This window comes from Anolis sagrei, chromosome X, assembly GCF_037176765.1.
Source record: "Anolis sagrei isolate rAnoSag1 chromosome X, rAnoSag1.mat, whole genome shotgun sequence".
Classification (NCBI taxonomy): Eukaryota; Metazoa; Chordata; class Lepidosauria; order Squamata; family Dactyloidae; genus Anolis; species Anolis sagrei.
Window position 1 is genome coordinate 45,095,209 of NC_090034.1, and position 20,903 is coordinate 45,116,111.

The following is a 20,903-nucleotide window of genomic DNA, read 5'->3' on the forward strand; positions in this document are numbered from 1 at the left end:
ACTCAGGGATGGGATCATGGTGGGCTTGAAATTCTGGACCCGCCTTAGGATAGTAGGCTCCATATAATTGATAGGGATCCTAACTATTGTTGTCTAGTCCGATCCTCTGCCAGTGAAGAAATCCATGATTTCGGATCAGCGGAGGGCCAAAGCAATGGTTTTGTTTGTTTCTGTTTCTCCTGCAGATGGACTTTACAAGATCCAGGGCATCTTTCCGGTGTGGGGTGTGGTGTTGCTGGCAGGGGTTGCCATGGCGGTGATCATCTTTGTCACTACGAAGAACGAAGTGCCGCCAAAATACCACTGGGTGAGCATCGTCTTGGAAAAGTGGTGGGACTGTGGAATGAATGAAGTGGGCCATGTTGGGCGAGTGGGCTTAACAATAAAAGACCCTCCTCAAAAATGTACAGCAGAGCAACTCAGCAGCAGCGTGACCCAGCGCCAACAGCCCAAAGTGATAAAAGAACAAAAAGACACAAGACCAATCTTATATTTGTATTGTCGAAGGCTTTCATGGCTGGAATCACTAGGCCCTATAACCCGAAAAGACCCACAGGAACCTAATCTTATATTTTCCAAAGTAGGCTTTTCTTCGTAGTAAAATAATATAGTTGCACTATTTACAATAACTATGTTTCCACAACACGAATAAACAAATACATAGTAGCTTTATATACTGGAGCTCCACACAAGAAGCTTCTCCTTACACAGACACCTCTTCACACAGAATGAGGAGTTCCCCCACTGAGGCAAAACTAACTCTGACAGGCTTTGGCCTACTCACTGTCCTCAAGATGAAGCCAGCCCTGGCCCACTAACTCTATCAGGCTTCGGCCTAGTTCTTTCAGTGTTTAGTTTCACACTTTTGTAATCAAAAATACTCAAGTTAATATTTAATATTTGTTTTTTAAATAATTTTTATTGCTTATCATCTGAGTACTAAAACATAAGAATACAATGAAAGTGGGGGAACAATTAATCAAAGAAAATTAGGAAATTTTAAAAGATCTAGAAGAAACAGAAAAATAGAAGAGAAAAAAGGAAAAAGAAAAAATATTAAAATAAAAATAGTTACTTCCAAACTTCTTTTCATTAATACTTTCTTAACTGTTTCTCTGCATACTGCTGCAAAGTTCTTATTATAAGTATTTTCCTCTATGAATCTTAGTCCATCAAATACAAGACTATTCCGAATAATTCTCCTCTTTTAGATAGTTCTCAAAACTTAGATAGTTCTCAAAGCTTAGATAGTTTTCAAAACTTGGTATTCCGAATGATTCTCCTCTTTCAGATAGTTCTCAAAACTTAGATAGTTCTCAAAACTTGGACTAGACAATATTTAATATTTCTGACAGGACAAGACCATACCTCTTTGCTTGCGAGATCCCATTTCTGAGATCCGTTCTGTTATCCTCTTGTCTAGTGTCATCCGCACTTGATCATATAATGACAGTGTTTTAAAACCATTACCGCAACCTTCACACCCGCAACCATCTCAGCGGTAATTTCTGGGGAAAATTGCAAAAGAAGAGAGACGTGTTGACCCTCAATGATATACCTGTATTTGCCCTCCCCATTTTTCTGCCACTGGGACAGCTTTTTGCCTTCCTGGGCTTCCTGGTCAGCGCCCTGTGGATCAACACTACCGCCACTGAGGTTGTGAACATCTTGCGGACGTTGGGCATCGTCTTCCACCTCAGCAATACCGTTCTGGGGCTGACGCTGCTGGCCTGGGGGAACAGCATTGGAGGTGAGTAGCAGGCCCAGGGACTGGTGATGGATTATATTTCCATTGTTGAATGTAGTGGATAACGCTGAATCGTCTTTAGGGCTCCAGTGTGTGAGAGGTAACGTGTCTCTCTTGATGCCCTTCCCTTCTGTTTTCGCAGATATGTTTTCTGACCTCACAATGGCACGGCAGGGGTACCCCCGCATGGCCTTCTCTGCCTGCTTTGGAGGCATCATCTTCAGTATCCTTGGTTGATGGACTGAGAGTTTGCCCCTTCTTGGTTGCCAAGGGTTGTACTTCAAGGGGTGGAAGGAGTAGATTGGGCTCCAGAGGCATTGTTGGCAAGGTGGTGGTTGCCAAGGGTCTCTCTCTCTCTCCAGATGAAAGCCATTCCTGACCAAACTGTCTCTCCATCCTGAACACATTCGCAGATATGCTTGTCGGAGTGGGACTCGGGTGCCTTCTGCAGATGACAAGCAGCAAATCAGTCGTCAGGGTATGGACTGTGTTTTGTCCTTTTCCTTTTTCCATTGCCTTTTCTTTCGACATTGGTCGTCTGATAGTGGTCTCAGAAGAGATTAAGGAGAGGGTTGTGGAAGTGGGAGCATATGACAGGCACTAAGGTCGGGTCTGCTTAGAACTGGGAAGGAAATCGGGTAATTCCAAGTGTTTTTGGTCCATGCTCCTCAAAGTGAATTGCGTGTTTCCAGGAAAGAAAGAGTTGTCAGTGGGCACAAATATAGTCTCCCATACCCAAAAATGTAAGAAGCACTTCTGTAGACTGTGGGAAATCTCGTGAGTAAGAAACCTTGCCAAGAGAACCCTCCTATAAGGCCATCATACGTTGGAGTTACTGAAGGTACACAACAACCAGCAGAGAAGCTGACTCTCTCTTTTTCCCTTTCCAGTTGGAATCAGAAGGCCTGCTGGTGTGGATCCTGGCTGGCGCACTGGGCCTGAGCCTGGTCTTCTCATTCCTCTCGGTCCCCGCTCAGTGTTTCCGTTTAGGCCGAGAGTATGGCTGCTGCCTCATCATCTACTATCTGGTGTTCTTGACTGTGGCCCTGCTGACAGAGTTCAGAGTGATCCGACTTTCCACTTACTGACGCAGGAGACTGTTGCTATCGGGACTGAGTTGTTTGCCCTTGGAAAAACATGGCTGCTGGCGAGCTCCCAGTCGCCATGGTGGTTGACTGTCATCATGGCCACTGGTCTCTGGACTTCAAGTAGAGCCCTGGCCAAGGAGTGTGCATGTCTCTGAAGGCAGGGTGTTCCTGGTTCCTTGTGAGTCGGAGTGTTGCACCAAATTGGGCCTTGGGAAACTCCCCATCCCCAACTAGTAATATATTTTTGAAGGACTTGGCATTGTTTAGGTTGGAATAGAGGAAAGTCTTTTAAAGGGTTTTTTATAATGATTTTTTTTACCAGAAGCAGGATTCAAATCCTGCCTTATTTGGAGCTTGAATGTCGAAGTTGCAAAGGCATCTCCAGATTGTCTTTGGGAACTACTTCAGAGTGTCGTTTGACCAAGAAATGGCACATACAAGTGAGATCAGCCCCATTGAATCAGTGGGATTTACCGATGTGTTGACTCATCATTCAACAGTTGATTCAGCAGGGAATCCGATTCTAGTTGGGTGGATGAATAGGAGTCAGGTCATGTCAGGTTAAGAGATGTATATTTTCTTCTCCTAAAGTCATGTGCATGTTTTCCATAGCTTTCAATCACATATTTTAATGTGTGCCTTCAGATGTAATTTCCCCCTTGACCAAAGTGGATTATGTGCATTTTCCAATCATAGACATAGACATGTGTTTTTTTAAATAGGCAGCGTTGCATGCCTATTGTTTCTCCAAAAGTCAACAATGTGTGACTTTATCAAACCTAGCAAAAGGATTTTCCATCCTTTGGTAGGAATACGTTAATTCCATGGGCTTTTCCTGGAGGAGTGAAAACTCTTACTGATGTCACTTTTAAAAAAATGATAATATGGTGAGGTTTTTATAAAAAGAATTATCCGTGATAACTTTAGTAGGGAAAGAGATGCTAGGAAGAGAAAAGGGTATGTTAAACCCCAAGGGATTGATAATATTTAGATCTCTGAAGCCAAGACCCCATATTTTGGGCACATCGGGGCCTCAATCCTATTTGGGCCTCAAACCCAAACTAAAGGAAGCCCTGTGAGTCAGTTGTTCAATGAGGAGTCATCATAGAGTTAAATCCCATTGGTTCAGCGGAACCAATCTAGTATAAGCTTCCAATAGGATTCAGGCCCCTGGTGTCCCCACCTTGTCCTTGGAGGAAAGGAAGGTGACCATAGAACTCCATTGGAGAGAGTCCTAAAGATCACATTTTGAATCGAATCCATGAATAATCAGATCTACAAAAGTCAAAACCACAAATGTGGAGGGATGACTGGAGGCAACTCCCATGTTTAAAGATCTTTTTTTCTTTTTTCTTTGGATAGATGAAGGCTGGCAAATGACACCTCTAGGAGAATCCCATGTCTCCTTTTTTTGTATTCGGCGTGACTTGAGAAACTGCAAGTCGCTTCTGGTGTGAGAGAATTGGCAAGGACGTTACCCAGGGGACGCCCAGATGTTTTCCATCCTTGTAGGAGGCTTCTCTCATGTCCCCAAGTCTCTATTTAAATGCTACTTTCCTACTAGCAGCCTAATACCTTGGTTAGGTTCCACATTGTATAGTTTGAAAAACAGGACATTAAGTTCTCCTGAATGTTCTCCTCCCAAGTAATAAACTGCTATCTGAAAGAGTGAAGAGCTGGCAAACTGGTATGAAAAGCAACCGGCTTCATCTTGATTGGTCAGTGAGAATCTGTTTTTTTGTTTGTTTGTTGTTGTTTTTTTTGTTAGAGTAGGAGATCTGCGTGAGAGTGTATCATTTGGACACGTCTCGTCTCTGTCACAATCTACCTCAGAAGGAAAAATGAGAGCAATCACTTGCTTAAAAGCCCCTCCTATGGGAGGAGTGGAAGATGCTTCAGGGCTAGTTTTTGAGCAGTCTAAGATGCTGGGTTTTTTATGGATTGTTGTGGGCAACCAAGGTTTTTCCATTCCCTCCTTGAGGAACTGGTTGGAAAATAACTGCTCTCTAGGAACGTTTTCACATTGGGCAATTCGCAGAGTGGTTCTTCACTAGCCTAGAGTTGTTGCAATTTACTTTTGTACTGTGGACCTGGACCATTGTGAGCGGGTTGCATCATTAAAATCTCATGCCTTTCTTCTCTTGCATCTCCATGAAGGGAAAGAGCAGAGCAGCATGCATTTCTGATGCTGCTTTAATGTTGTCAAAGACTCTCAAATGTTGTTCGACACTGTATGGAACAGTTGCACTGTATTTATGCTGTATCCCTAATTTCCTGTTCTGAAAAAAAAACCTACTCTTTCCCTTGCTCTGAGAACAAATGTGACATTTGGTATGTTAATAAATGCAAAAAATTAAAATAAAGTCTCATTTTCAGTGCTATATAGTTGACTTCATACAGTTACTGCATTGAGAATGGCTTATATGATGCAGTTATCATAAAAAATCAATATGCAGATTTGATAAATTTGGGTTTGGTATGTGTGGGTATGAATGGAAGTATGGAAGAATGAAGGAATGGGAGCTAATAATTTTGGAGACACCAGTAAAATATTAAGGCCTGTAATGACTAGACCTGCTTGCTGGAATGCGATTAAAAGTTGCTAATGAGAAGTGAAAAGTAAACTGTGATAAGAACTGTGACAATGTTTCTTTTAAGTTAAGGAAAAGTTATGAAGGAAGTCAACACAAGGCTAACACCAATCAAGAAGAGTCAACATCTGGCCAGGAAACTGAGATTGAGCCAGGATGGAAGACATCTATCATTAATTTACAGCGTTGGGACTACATCAGCAGAATATTCCTATAAAAGACTATCTAATAATTCCCAAATCTGTTCCACCTGTTATGCTCTGTGGGAAAGACAGAGATGGTGTATTCGGAGGATGTCAGATATGGTATGGGAAAGCATGGTTCTGGTCACTTTGGCCGCCTTTCTCAAGGGAAGAGGAAGAAGTGCGATTTTGGAGTCTTGGATTCTGCAGTATGGAAAACAGAGATCTGGTCCTTGGCATTGTTCCTAGGGAATGAAGTTTTGGAATGTTGGCATTATGGAAGTTTTGGAACTGTGCATTGGCAGGCTGCAGGGAAGCAGGATCTGGCCTAAGAGATGTTCTTCTCCAGGGGACAGCAGGAGAATGGTGATGTATGCACGAGGATGGATGCATGTATATGTGGTGTGAATGTTGAGTAAAAATGTAATTCTCCTTTGTTTGTTTGTTAGCCATGTTTGTGAATCCAATGTAGTTGCATAGAACCTGTATGTCCAATGTTCTTAGTGTAGTGTAAACGTTCTGATTCCCCTTTCTCTTACTGGAAATTGCAATAAAAAGAACCTATGCTTTAAGGTTATTGAAAAGTTATTCATGGCAGTTAAACATTTCTAAGCTCAAGAGTGAGTCAAGGCATCCTGTACAGGTGAAATAACTGCTTCAAGAGCTTTTCCAGACTAGCGACCAATTTTCCACCTACAACTTGAGTATGGGACTAAAACACATTTCTTCTAAACTTGCTTTAGAAATTAAACTTGTCATTGTGACTTCCAGTTCTCACTTTTGGTGATCCTAAGACTCACTGGGCTTTCTTTGAAATATTTGTTCAAAGGGTTGTAGAGGGTTTTTTTTACCTTCCTTAGGCTGAGAGAGACTTGCTTAAGGCTACCCAGTGGGTTTCCATGGTCAGAATGGGGATTCAAACTTTGGGATCCAGCGTTGTAGTCCAGTGTTCCAACTATAACAAGTTGGCTCTTAAATTAAGATTGCAGGCTACTAAATACAGACAGGCCCAGCATGCAGTGCAACAAGGTGAAAAAGGATCAAACAAGTATTGAGACGTTAGATGTGTCCTTTCAGAGAGAAACCTGAAGGATAAGTTGGTCATCACACTGTGGTGTGCTCTGAAAGGCTGAAAGAGGTCCAACCATGAACTCCCTACCAGGGGCTTCAAACCGAAGTAGAAAAAAGGTGGCTATATCCTTTGGCACGGCTTCGCAAATGCCCTTCCCCAAAACAAAGCCCAGCAGGCCTTAGGAATGCTTACAAAGGTTTATTGACTCGTGCCTGGAAACACCTATATAATACTGTTTCAGACATCGTTATTACAACAGCCAACATACAAAACCCACCCTGGGTTTCATCCTGACCCATGATTGTCTTTGGAGTTAAAGGTTTGTCCAAGGGAGAGAAGGGTTAGAAGGGGATGCCCCATACTGAGCTTGGTTTTCCTTCCGGCCTTCAAGACAGTGGAAGAAAGTAGCTTCGGGAATTAAGTATTAGCTTATTCTTTACAAAACACAAAAATATACAGTGCAAATCGAGGGACAGCTGGATTAGTTAGCAACACAGCCAAAGAATCGTGCCTTGACTTCAGACCTTACAGAGATGTATGGATATTTGTTCCCAGAAGCAAGCTTGGCTTGGTGCTCCTCTATGTCATATCCTTAGGCTACATGGAGGAACAAAGTTTAAGATTGCAGTGAGAGTAAAGGAACTGACTTGTAACGCTAGCTTGCCTAAGTTGGATCTCTCATGAACTAGCCCCAAAAAGCTGCACAGAGATTTGCTCCTTTGAGTAGTTAGTGGTCTGGCAAGTGGAGAGACTCGAACTTCCCTTTCACCAAAAATGAGGTCAGGATTAATTTCTCATCAAAAATAATTGGGGGCAATGTTCTTGGGGACTTAAACTGGCCAAGCACCTCTTAACCAGGGTTATATTTGCTTGGGTGTTACACAAGGAGGTACCTGGCCTCTCCTTACACATTGCTTTCCCCTTGGCATCTATATGGTACCTAGGCACCAATTCCTCCAGAACCAGAAAGCCAGAGATTAGAGTATAGTTGAAGGGAAAGGAGCAGCCCTTGGCCTCTAGAATACATAGCAGCCCTTGGCCTCTAGATGGAGCTTTGCACTCTGCCAGCATCAGATTGGGTCTATGTACTTCACAGGTTAGCCTATTGTTAGACCTTTTTTTAGTAGACCCATTGCATCAGTTGAGTTTCCCTACATCTTGATTCACCCTTTAAGTCAGCCTGCTGCCCTCAGAGCTCTCACCTCTCCATCTTAAGGTATTTTCTGGGTCTCTACCAATGGGCATTGTAGTGCAACATCTGGAGGGCCACACATTCCCCTGCCCTAGCTTTGAATTTGTCAGAAACAACTTGCCTTATCCCACCTGGAAATAACTAGATTTATTCTGAGCCACCTCTCTGGTTACCTTGCAACAGTCTTTTCTGCTTGAGGATAGCAGGGGAAATGAGAAAATGGGAGCAGTGGCAGGGAAGTGTGGCCTTCTTTGATGGCTCAGATTGAATTGAGGAGAAAAAGGAGAAGACAGTCAGGTTGCAATGCTCTCACATTTGAGGTAAAGACCTCCAGCTCCCCCCATGCTCACGTTTCCAACCAAGAAACGATGGCACTTGGTCACTCCCCTCTTCATTTTATTGCTGACGATCCCTGCACAACGAGTTGTAGGGGGAGAGCCCAGGAATCAGGGAGGAGGCCAAACAAGGACATCCTCACTAACAGAACATCGCTTTTGTCAAAAAGAATTATTGCTTTGATATATCTCCCTTTCCCAGCTGGAATGCAGTGAAGAAGATCCCCAAGTTTTAACAGTTCCAGGAAGTTACACTTATACCTAACAGAATGTAAGTATTGTTTGTAGAAGGTAGTCAGAGTGTTAGATTATCTCGCCTGGTCTACATCCAGAATCAACCAGAGGTGACCCATGGAAGCAACGGATTTTAAAATTTCACTTACCATTCGCCAACTACTTTAGTGGGTTAACTCTAGTTGGGTTTAGGTACTGGATTGAGGCATTTGAGGGCAATGTGATGACCCTCCAACTGTGGTTAGACTTCATCTCCCAACAGTCTGAAGCCAAAACTACACCTGGCTTGCTACCCTCCCCAAGCTATGCCTTCAATGCCCTCCACCCCAATGTCTCTGGCAGGAATCAGGACAGCAGCAGGCTTTGGCAGAAGCAGAACTAGACATCTCTTCTCCCAAAGAATTCCAGGAGGAGTTCTTCTGCCAGGCTACACTAGATGGCCAAGTGAAGTAAGAAGTTGTTATTGCAGAAGAGAAGTAGCTCCGAATCAGCTAGGCCTAAATAATGGTTTGAGAGCGCTGGCGCAGGCCTGGGGCTGGCAATGGGGGGCTGAGCATCTCATCGTCCCCTTGCCAAGGAAACTGCTGCTCTTCCTTCCGGGCATGCTCTTCATACCATTCCTGTGCAAAGAGAGGAAGAGAGGCATGGGGATCACTGCACTTCCAGCAATAATCTGGTTCTCAGAGCACCAACTGTGTGTTCATAAACCTCCAAAAACTCACCAGGGCCATTGAAGCACGAAAAGTACCAGGCTATGAACAATGACAATTGGGGTTTGCCTCAAAATGCCCCCCTAACATATATTCCCCCTCACTACTTTAGAGAGAGGTCTGGAAGGGATTTCCTGTTTGAGAAATACTTCCCTTGGGCAAAAGGTGGCACCAAAGGCCATACACATAGTGACAACTGATGGCAGAAAGCTTGAGTTTGGATTCTTGGACAATCAAGGACACACTTGCTGAAAGTAAAGGGATGGAGGGGCCCCGGAAATGTGGCTAGAACAGCCAAAACACATCATGCCATTATGGGTGCTTTCAGCTTCACATCGCCTATTTCTATTGCGTTTTAACTTTTGTGTTCATGTATTTTAGGATATGTATGTTTGAATATGCGTTTTCACAAATGTCTTTGACTATGTCGTCCCCCGCCTCAAGCCAAAAGGAGAGGCAGGTAATACATAAAATTGTTGTTGTTACCTGTATCTCTTCCTCATACATCTTCATACTTAAATCGCTTTTGGTCCTCGAGCGCCGCCCCGAGAATAGCATAGATGTTTGCTAAAGGAAAAAGAGGCAGACAATTAAGAGAATGGGATGATGCAACCTCAGACTGGTCCCAGGGGTAAGAAACAAAGGATCACGGCCCATAGCTTTCCCTTTAAGGGGAAGAAGTATACTTGGATGGTTACAGAAATAGTTGAGAAGCAATCCTGAGAGCAGCCATACTGACGCAGGACAGAAGAAAGTACTCACCTGGTGCCGGTCCATCTGGGAGACGATCCTGAGCAGTTGGCCGGCAGCCGAAGCACTGCTGGATCTTCCGTACATCTCTGCTACGGCTGTGACTTCTTCCTTGGAGACTTCCCTCTCTAATACAATGCCACTATCTTCTGCAGAGGAGAAAGACATAGGGCAAGGAGGGATGAGGAGGCAATAGAAGCTGCCCATTTGCTGCCCCTAACCCCCACCCCCAAACCTCATCCTAAACCCTCTAAAGAAAACAATAGTGGCCAAGATGTTGCATCCTGAAGTTATTCTGGGAGAACAGCAGGGTGGAAATAAGTGCAAGAAATATATATGCCCCTCAGACCTTCGGAATCTTGATTCTTCCGGGTGTAGTTCATGCGGAACACAAAAGCTTCCAGTATGAAGGCGACAATGATGGTCATCACAACCTAAGAATGGGAAAAGAATGGGGAAAAGGTAGCTCATCAGCATCAGGTGTTTTATTTATGTCTTTCTAACTGATTTTTAGAGGTGTTTTCAACCACTGTTATTTGAAAAATTAAGGATTTGTATATTGTGTTGTCGAAGGCTTTCATGGCCGGAATCACTGTTGCGGTTTGTTAGTTTATATTGAAAAATACACAGTAGTCTTCCCAGCTCCAGGCACCAAGTTGAAAATACACAGAGTATAAAAGAAAAATGTCTTTACCTTCACTAAACTCTGGCATTTTATACAACACATACAAATCCCCTTGTAATACACCAGTTCCACATAACTTATTCCCTTTTAAAATTCTGACTTTTCCTCCAGAAAAATTAACTTCATAACCTTCTTTATCCAGTTTTCCAACTGATAATAAATTATAATCAATCTCTGGAACTAAAAATACATTCCTTAATGTTTTACCCAAATGCTTAACATAAACTTCCCCTTGTCCCTGTACTTTGTACTGTTTTCCATCTGCAAGGGTAACATTTGAACATTTAGGATTTACAGGATTACAAATCAAACTTTTGTTGTTCACTATATGCTGTGAACATCCAGAGTCCACGTAAAATATGTCTTCATCTGTTGGACTCCCTTGGGACTTCACAATGCTGACATGCGAGGAACCCCTCTTCTGATTCACTCTCTTCCATCCTTGCTTCTTCTGTTGCTGTTTTGGACAATTCCTCTTTAAATGTTTTGGAGACCCACAATTGAAGCACCTTCTCACCACACAAATTTTCTCCGTCTCCTCCTCGAGTGCAACTCCGGCTGACTGCTTTCCTTGAGAACGCCCTGCTGTATTTGCAGTCTCCAGGCAACGATCTTTTCGCCTTTCCCAATCAGCAAGAAGTCTAGCACAAATATATTGGAGGTTTAATTGTGCTTGTGGGAGTGATTCCAAGGAATTTACTATCCCGTCAAACGAATCATCCAAGGATGACAGGACAATGAAACATTTGTTTGGCTCTGTGAGATGAAAGTCTCTCTCCTCCAATTGCAAAAACAAACTCTGCAATATCTGCAAATGGTCTTTCAGACTTTCATTCTTCTCCAATCTCTTCCTGTAAAGTCGTCTTGCCAGTACAGCCACTGTTGCTGCCGAACTGGAAGCATGTACTTCGCTGAGTCTCACCCAAATTGCGTTGGGAGTTCGCAGGCTGCTTATATGAACCAATTGATCATCGTCAACTCCTAACATCAGAGTAGACCTTGCTCTTTCCAGAGCTCTCAGCTGCTCTGCTGTAGCTGGCTGCTGCACTGGGTTCTCTGTACATTCCCACAAGGATTCTCTCCTCAAATAACTTTCCATTCTGACTTTCCAAAATGGAATAGTTATTGCCATTTAACCTGGCCATAGGGAAAGCAAAATTCATTCCAGTATCCATCTTCTTGCTTTGCCAACAAAACACACAATGCAAAACCAAAAATGTCTTCAAAACTGGAACTGGAGAGAGAAAAAATATCCAACTGGGCAATCTGATCAGACTGGGCAGACTGGGCAAGCTGGGCAGACTGGGCCCATAACCTGTTGCGGTTTGTTAGTTTATATTGAAAAATACACAGTAGTCTTCCCAGCTCCAGGCACCAAGTTGAAAATACAGAGTATAAAAGAAAAATGTCTTTACTCTTGAGTAGTCAACACATGTATTTTATAAAGAAACATACAGTAGCCTTGAAAACACATTGTCCATCGCAGAAGGAAAAAAAACTTACAAAACAATGCACTAATCTCCTTCTTTCCAGCAAACCTTGTAGTGTAGTTCCATCTCTGATTACTTCATTTCACTCACTACCTCCATCAAGAAAACTTCACCTGATATACATCCTAATCAGGGAGTGGTTCTTCCTCAACACACATATAAGCAAGAGATGATTCTTGTCAAGACTTACAAAAATCATATACTGTAACAATCACTGGGTTTCTGTGAGTTTTCTGGGCTGTATGGCCATGTTCCAGAAGCATTCTCTCCTGACATTTTGTCCACATCTATGGCAGGCATCCTCAAAGGTTGTGAGGTTTGTTGGAAACTATGCAAGTGAGGTTTATATATTTGTGGATTAATGACCAGGGTGGGAGAAAGAACTCTTGTCTGTTGGAGGAAAGTGTGAATGTTGCAATTAATCACCTTGAAATCCACAAGAAGCAGGTGGACAATTTCAACAGAAAGGAGGAAACCATGAAACTGAACAAAATCTGGCTACCAGTATTAAAAAAAACTCTAAAATCAGGACAGTAAATAAAGAGCAACACTCCGAAAACAGGAGAATTCCAGAGACATGAAACAATCAGGGCCAGCGAACACTTCCCAACAAAGGATTCCCCCAGGCAGGAATCAGCCACACTTTGAAGCTGCAAGGCTATTCAGTGCTAATCAAGGTGATTAATTGCAACATTCACACCTGCCTCCAACAGACAAAAGTTCTTTCTCCCACTCTGTACCTTCCACAGATATATAAAGCCCACTTGCCTAGTTTCCAACAAACCTCACAACCTCTGAGGATGCCTGCCATAGATGTGGGCAAAACATCAGGAAAGAATGCACCTGGAACATGGCCAGACAGCCCGGAAAACTTATAACAACCCAGATTTGTATATTGCTATCCACCCAAGGCTTAGGAGATGGGACAGTGTGTGCATATGTGCCTTCAAGAAGCCTATCAATGTACAGCAACTTCATGAATTTCATGGGATCTTGAAAGAAAGAAATCTTCAGAGGTGCTCTGGCCAGTTTTTTCCTCTGAAATATATTCCACAGCTTCAAGCTTTCATTGGCATTCTCCCATCAAGGAACAGATTATCACCAAATCCTAAAGGAGAGTTGGGATGGTACACCAAACAGAAAAGGGCAGTCCAAATTGAAACAGACACACAGAATCACTGGCAGAATCCCTTACTTTACAAAATGTCAACATTGTAAACAGCTCACCATGGTCACGATGTAAAAAATCATGAAGTAGAGGCGGCTCCAGTGCGAAGTCTCTGACGTCACCCCTTCCTGGAAAGGCAATAATAATAGTAGTAATAAGAACAGGAAATAATAATAATAATAATAATAATAATAATAATAATAATAACAACAACAACAATAACAATAATACTTCCGCCCCTCCAGAGGAACAGTGGACATAATATTCACTGCACGACAGCTCCAATAAAAATGCAGGGAACAAAATCAACCTCTGTACATGGCATTCATTGACTTTGCAAAGACATTCGACACAGTGAATCGCAGCGCTCTCTGGACCATCCCCCCAAAAATTGGATGCCCTAACAAATTTGTGAACATCCTGCGGCTCCCCCATGATAACATGATGGCAACAGTCTTGGACAGCAATGGCTCCCAAAGTGACCCATTTAAGGTGGAATCAGGTGTCAAACAGGGATGTGTTTCACAATCTTATTTTCCACCTTCATCGCTATGATACTTCATCTTGTTGATGGGAAGCTTCTCAACAGAGTGGAAATCTTCTACTGGACAGATGGCAAGCTATTTAATTTCAGCAGATTGAAAGCCAAAACCAAGGTCACAACATCATCTGTTATAGAACTCCAATAACAGATGACAACGTCGTCTGTGTACATTCAGAAGAAGACCTACAAAGCCAATCTAAACACCTTTGCAGAAGCATACAAGAAGCTCGGCCTGTCATTGAACATCGAGAAAACCAGTGTTCTTCCAGCAGTCAAAAGGCAACCCCTCTCCAATGCCAGAGATACAGCTTAATGGTGTAACATTAGAAAATGTTGATGATTTCCGCTACCCTAGCAGCCACCTCTCCACCAAAGTCAACATCGACACCGAAATACAACACCGCCTGAGCTCTGCGAGTGCAGCATTTTTCCGAATGAAGCAGAGAGTGTTTGAGGATCGGGACATTTGTAGGGATACCAAGATGCTTGATTATAAAGCTATTGTCCTCCCAACCCTGCTATATGCCTGCGAAACGTGGACTGTCTACAGACGTCACATGCAACTCCTGGAACAATTTCATCAGCATTGCCTCCGAAAAATCCTGCAAATCTCTTGGGAAGACAGGCAGACAAATGTCAGTGTGCTGGAAGAAGCAAAGACCACCAGCACTGAAGGGATACTCGTATGCCACCAAATCCGCTGGACGGGCCACGTGTCCAAATGCCCAACCACCGTCTCCCAAAGCACTTACTATACTCCCAACTCAAGAACCGGAAACTTAACGTTGGTGGACAGGAAAAGAGATTTAAATATGGCCTTAAAGCCAACCTTAACAATTTTGGCATAGACACAGAGAACTGGGAAGCCCTGGTCCTTGAGCACTCTAACTGGAGGTCAACCGTGACCAGCAGTGCTGCAGAATTCGAAGCAGTACGAATAGAGGGAGAAAGGGAGAAACGTGCCAAGAAGAAGGCGCATCAAGCCAAACTTGACCAGGACCACCTTCCCGGAAACTGATGTTCTCACTGCGGGAGAATGTGTGGATCAAGAATAGGGCTCCACAGCCACCTATGAACCCACCGCCAAGACACCTGACTTGGAGGACCATTATCCTTGGGCTACGAGGGATCGCCTAAGTAAGTAAAAACGTAATCATACTACTCTTTATTTGTATACTGCCCTATCTCCCCAAGGGGACTCAGGGCGGTTTCCAACATATAAGGCAAACATTTAATTACCAGAAAGAAACCATACAGGCAATTATATCAAAATAAACACATTCGACAATATAACTCAGCCTAATTAAACAACAGACAAAATAAAACATCAAAAATACAAAACATTCTGCTAAAACACATTAAAGATAAAAATATTTAAAAACCCATTTCATTGTAGCTCTATCAGTAGAGGTTCAGCAAAACCAATGGCCAGGGTTACTAAATGGATGTGGGCCAACTATAACAGGGCTGGGCATGGGATAGTGCAAATAGCAACAGATAGTGCAATGGAAATGGTTTGGAGTGGGAGGATTGTTGGGGGATCCCTTCAGGCCTTGTCACCCCAATGCCAAAAAATGGCACAGAGGGATGGGTCACACTGTGTGTTTTCCACTGGCTGCTACCTTCTTCAAGTTTTAACCAGAGATGCTGAAAACTGAAGCCAGGACTTCTCAAAAGCAAACTGCTGCCAGTAACAGGCCATGGTTCCTCTCCACATCATCATGTAACAGTTAGGCTTGCATGCCTTTGTAAACCTAGGAGCTGCACAAAATAGCTTTGGGAGGCTGCATGGCCCTAGACAGACAACTGTCATGTAAACCAGCTTCCTGGGTTCCCACGACCAATGCGGGGCTGGCAAACTGTGGGCCATCATGTTGGTGAACAACTTACCATTATGATGTACCAGTCATTGACAACCGTCAGTTCAAACAGGGTAACTGTGTAAAGGAAATTGGGAGGGGGCAGAGGAGGAAGGAGAGGAAAGTGAAAAATATATCCCTGTGATACAAAGACAGTGGAAACTGAGACACATGGATTGTGATATTTCCTCTGTTGAGATGTACAACACAACTTTTAAAATTCTAATTTTTACACCAGAGAAATTGGAAGCATTTTAGATTTATTATCATCTGGCTGTTAAAGTTCCCTCATATTTCAGCAAAGGTTGCGTGTTTCTCTGTGGCAGCAATGGCATGTTAGCATCAGAGGCTGACACAGTAGCTGGGATCCTTAGGAGATCTACGCATGTCATGTACCTACATCTTTAACTCCTTGTTTTTATAATTACCATCATCATCATCATCATCACTACTACTCCTACTCCAACTACATTTTTACCTCTACATTATTATTATAATTGTTATTGTTGTTTTTGTTGTTGTTACATCTTTATTATTATTATCTTTATTATTACATTACACTGCACCCAGTGGCACAGTGGGTTCAACCACTGAGCTGCTGAACTTGCTGACCGAAAGGTTGCAGGTTTGAATCCGGGGAGCAGCGTGAGCTCCCGCTATTAGCCCCACCTTCTGCCAACCTAGCAGTTGGCCCAATTTTATCGTTGATGGGGTTCAGAATGCTCTTTGATTGTAGGTAAGCTATAAATCCCTGAACGGTTTGGGACCATCCTACCTGAGTGACCGCATCTCCGTTTATGAACCCACGCGTTCACTTCGTTCATCCGGAGAGGCCCTGCTCGTGATTCCGCCTGCGTCGCAAGCGCGTTTGGTGGGGACACGAGACAGGGCCTTTTCTGTGGTGGCCCCCTTGACTGTGGAACACCCTCCCCAAAGATCTTAGACAGACCCCTACATTGGCAGTCTTCAGAAAGAACTTGAAGACCTGGCTGTTCCGATGTGCCTTTCCAGAATAGGAAATCTCCAATACCAAGTCCCAGAAGCACTTTATTAGAATTAAGATTGCCGCACTCTGCACACTGTACTTACCCTATAATCCCTATATATACCACCTATCACATCAGCACTTTTAATTCTGTACCCATTACTCTGGCCCGGCCCAGTTTTATTGTGTCTTAGTGTATTGTTTATTGCTTGTTGTTTATATTGTTTTAATTGGTTTTAATTTGCTTTAGGTTTTGTATTGTTATGTTGTGTATTAAGGCCTTGACCTTTGTAAGCCGCATCGAGTCCTTCGGAAGATGCTAGCGGGGTACAAATAAAGATAATAATAATAATAATAATAATAATAATAAATAACTACAACTCCCAAATGTCAATGTCTACTTTCCTCAAGCTCCACCAGTGTTCACATTTGGGCATATTGAGCCTATCAGTTCAAAAGCATGCAAATGTGAATAGATCAAGAAGTACTGCTCCAGTGGGAAGGTAACGGCGCTCCATGCAGTCATGCCGGCCACATGACCTTGGAGATGTCTATGGACATGCCGACTCTTCGGCTTAGAAATGGAAATGAGCACCAACCCCCAGAGTTGGACATGACTGGACTTAATGTCAGGGGAAAATCTTTACCTTTACTATTACATCTCTACTTCCACGTTACATTATTATTATTATTACATCTTTATCTCCCCATTATATTATTATTATTACAAGTTTACCTGCCTCCACATCATCATTATATCTTTGCCTCCACAAACATGGCTGGATGCATCTCCACTCCCCAACAAACAACCTCCTCCATCAGAATTATAGAAAAATGCTTCCGCCAAAAGAATGATGCCATGACGGTGAATAACTGATGCATCTGCAGAACATATGCCAATCCAGCTGCTGTTAGACTACAGTTCTCATCAGCCCTAGCCAACATGGTCAACAGTGAGGGATGATGGGAGATGCAATGTAACATCTGGAGGGCCACCGACTCTCCACCAATGTGCTAGAGACAGAAAGTGGGGGAGAGGCCAGAAGAAGTGTATGGCAGGTCTCACACACACTGTACCTCACACCCAACAGGAATTTCCCACATATGCTCATATACACTTGTTAAAGCAGTCAATTTCAGCCATTACCGAAGCTGTTCAAAACGTTGTCGAAGTTGTTGAGATAGTAGTAGCCCTCTTCCATCACTGTCTTGTTCCCAATGGTGTGGTTCACCCAGCGGTAGGCATCAGCCACTGTGCTGGCACTGAAGAGGAAAGCAGGGACAAAATGGCCAACAATTTATTTATTTAGGGAATTTCTATGTCGCCTTTCTCCCAGTGGACCCAAGGTGGCTCCCAACATCATTAAAATATACAAAGTAACATAAAACCATAAAACCTATTAGCTAAAACAGACCATGACATTTGTGTAATGCTCCATAGCATCATCCATCTTGTAAATAGTTAAATTAAATTACATTTAAATCCTGCTAAGATTCCCACGTGCCCATAAAGTGCTAGGACTTGGTTAAAATTCAATTAAGGGCTGTTTCAAACAGGAAGGTCTTCCATGACAATGAGGTCATGGAAGTAGATGGATGACGCAGAGCCTCCGTGCTCAGTTAAGGGTTACAGAGGCGGAGTCATCTATGCAGTGCCATTAGGCCTCAGTGTGCATTCAGTTGGGAAATGTCAGCAGACTCTAAACGCCAGTGCCAAGAGGAGCTCAACTTATACCTGCTTTTCCAAAGGGAAGAAAGGGAAAGCGGATATACTCACTTGCAACAGTTTGGGTAGAGTTTTCCTGAGAAGAACTCCATGCCAATGATGGCAAAGCAGTAATAGAAGATGAGCAAGGTTAAACCTAGGCTGGAGAAACAAAATGGAGAGCCATTATGGCCTTCTTCAAGCATTTACAGTGTTTAAATTAGTGCTGTTTTCAGTTAGATAGTTTATTTAACAGACGACTGGGAGTATAAGATGACCCCCACATTTTCCAGTTGAAATATAGAGTTTGGGATATATTCACCGTACAAGACTACCCCTCTTCCGTAGCTGGCTCTTAGGCTTAGAAATGAAGGTGAGCACCAACCCCCAGAGTTGGACACAACTGCAGGGGAAAACATTTACCTTACCTAGAGTGAGCCCAGGGCCAGATCCAACGTACTTTCCCCAACAGCAACAACAATAATAGAACCCTAGAGTTGGACGGGACTCCAATGGCAGCCAGTCTAACCCTAATTCTGCCAGACAGAAACACACATCGGGATGATAGGTGGCCATCCTGCTTTGCTTAATAAAGACCATAATAACAACCACAGGAATATTGTGTTCAACTCTGGGCTCCACAATTGGCTCCACAATTGACGAGAGACATTGGCAAGCTGGAATGTGTCCAGAGGAGGGCGACTAAAATGATCAATGGTCTGGAGAACAAGCCCTATGTGGAGCGGCTTCAAGAGCTGGGCATGTTTAGCCTGAAGATGAGAAGGCTGAGAGGAGACATGATAGCCATGTATAAACATGTGAGGGGAAGTCACAGGGAAGAGAACGCAAGCTTGTTTTCTGCTGCCCTGGAGACTAGGACACAAAGGAACAATGGCTTCAAACTACAAGAAAGGAGATTCCATCTGAACTTTAGGAAGAACTTCCTGACTGTGAGAGACGTTCAACAGTGGAACTCTCTGCACCCAAGTGTGGTGGAGGCTCCTTCTTTAAACAGAGGCTGGATGGCCATCTGTCGGGGGTGCTTTGAATGTAATTTTCATGCTTCTTGGCAGGGAGTTGGGCTGGATCGCCCATGAGGTGTCTTCCAACTCATATGATTCTATGATTCAAAGCAGGGACATCTTCGGTCCATCCTCTGTTCGGATATCAGATAGCAAGGAAATGCCTTAAATCAAGAAATAGCTTACTAAGATCTACAGAGATACTCACAAGGATACCTCAGCAAGCAAGAGTCCAAAAGTGGCAGGCTAAAACCCAGAGCCTCGATCCATGCTGATACCGAATGAGAAACTCCTTTCTGGGCGCAAGGAAGACTGGGCGACTTGGAAGGCACTGAATAGACTGCGCTCTGGCACCACGAGAGGCAGAGCCAATCTGAAGAAATGGGGCCACAAAGTGGAGACCACGACATGCGAGTGTGGAGAACAGCAAACCACAGGCCACCTACTACAATGCAGCCTGAGCTCTTCCACATGCACGATGGAGGACCTTCCCACAGCAACACCAAAGGTACTCCAACTGGCCAGCTTCTGGTCAAAGGACATTTATTGTAATGCCAAGTTTTTAGCTCTGTTTGTGTCTTTTTAAATACATTATGACTGTACCGCTTCTGACATTATAAATACAGTCTATGGTCCCAATCTCACCACCATAGAATGGCAGTGCCATGTTGGCTGTTCCTTTAAAAGCCCTGTTTACGCAAGCATTCACTGGCTTGCACAACATGGTTATTTTAAGCCTTCCCCATTAGAGCCAGCTTTCTGTAACCATGGATTCAATCAAGTAGCGGATATACAAGGAAGATTGCTAGGTGACTCACCTGTTTCCATCTTTCTTCGAGTGGTCCTCTGAAGATTTTTATTTATAAAAATAAAACTAGATGGAAAAATAATGACATTGGTCATCTCGACCTAATTGGTTTTCTTGACCTAATACAGGTCAAGAAAAATTAATACGAAAACTTTTTAAGAACATAGATAATTATTATGAGGGGTATGTCATCATTATGGGAGACTTTAATTTTGATTTCAGAAAGAAAAGTAATGTGAATTTGAAAAGGTGGACTTAAAAATGTTTATGATATGACACAAGATAAACAGCAACCAACCTTCTACTCAAATAGGCATAAGAAATATACCACAATCGATCACATATTGTTAAAAGAGAACTTCATTATAGAAATAAAGTTCTCTTTTAACAATATGTGATTGTGGTATATTTCTTATGCCTATTGGAGTAGATATGATCTGGCTCTCTGACCACGCCATGGTGATGATCAATTTTGAGATAAATGGGAATAAGTGGATAAGACTTGAAAGTATAAGGATATAGTTTTGAAGGATTTGAAAAGTAGAGAATATATGAAAGATCAGATTAAAAATTTCTTCCAAGATAATAATGGTTCGGCCAGCATACAAACTGTTTGGGACACTTCAAATGCGGTCTTTAGGGGATTATGCATAGCTAGAGAAATAGGTTATGAGAGAAATAGGAGGATGGTTAGGGAGCAGAAATTGAAGGAAATTACTCTATGTCAGAGAGAAAT

At 43.0% G+C, this 20,903-nt stretch overlaps 2 protein-coding genes across 3 annotated transcripts in view; one reads left to right on the forward strand and one right to left on the reverse strand.

Moving 5' to 3' along the window:
- Positions 1 to 5,216, forward strand: part of SLC8B1 (solute carrier family 8 member B1) — a 40,880-nt gene extending 35,664 nt beyond the window's left edge. For both annotated transcript variants that reach the window (XM_067473266.1, XM_067473264.1), the window contains exons 12-16: positions 186 to 307; positions 1,597 to 1,750; positions 1,890 to 1,970; positions 2,161 to 2,225; positions 2,638 to 5,216. In XM_067473266.1, coding sequence (XP_067329367.1) covers positions 186 to 307; positions 1,597 to 1,750; positions 1,890 to 1,970; positions 2,161 to 2,225; positions 2,638 to 2,835 — 620 coding nt within the window. In that variant the 3' untranslated portion in view covers positions 2,836 to 5,216. The remainder of the gene's footprint in view (positions 1 to 185; positions 308 to 1,596; positions 1,751 to 1,889; positions 1,971 to 2,160; positions 2,226 to 2,637) is intronic.
- Positions 5,217 to 6,862: 1,646 nt separating this feature from the next.
- Positions 6,863 to 20,903, reverse strand: part of TPCN1 (two pore segment channel 1) — a 55,900-nt gene continuing 41,859 nt past the window's right edge. Inside the window, exons 20-27 of the mRNA XM_060785438.2 lie at positions 18,410 to 18,499; positions 17,780 to 17,895; positions 15,679 to 15,725; positions 13,304 to 13,372; positions 10,251 to 10,335; positions 9,914 to 10,050; positions 9,638 to 9,718; positions 6,863 to 9,061 (exon numbers count right to left, since the gene is read on the reverse strand). Of these exons, the coding sequence (XP_060641421.2) occupies positions 8,939 to 9,061; positions 9,638 to 9,718; positions 9,914 to 10,050; positions 10,251 to 10,335; positions 13,304 to 13,372; positions 15,679 to 15,725; positions 17,780 to 17,895; positions 18,410 to 18,499 (748 nt within the window). The 3' untranslated portion in view covers positions 6,863 to 8,938. The remainder of the gene's footprint in view (positions 9,062 to 9,637; positions 9,719 to 9,913; positions 10,051 to 10,250; positions 10,336 to 13,303; positions 13,373 to 15,678; positions 15,726 to 17,779; positions 17,896 to 18,409; positions 18,500 to 20,903) is intronic.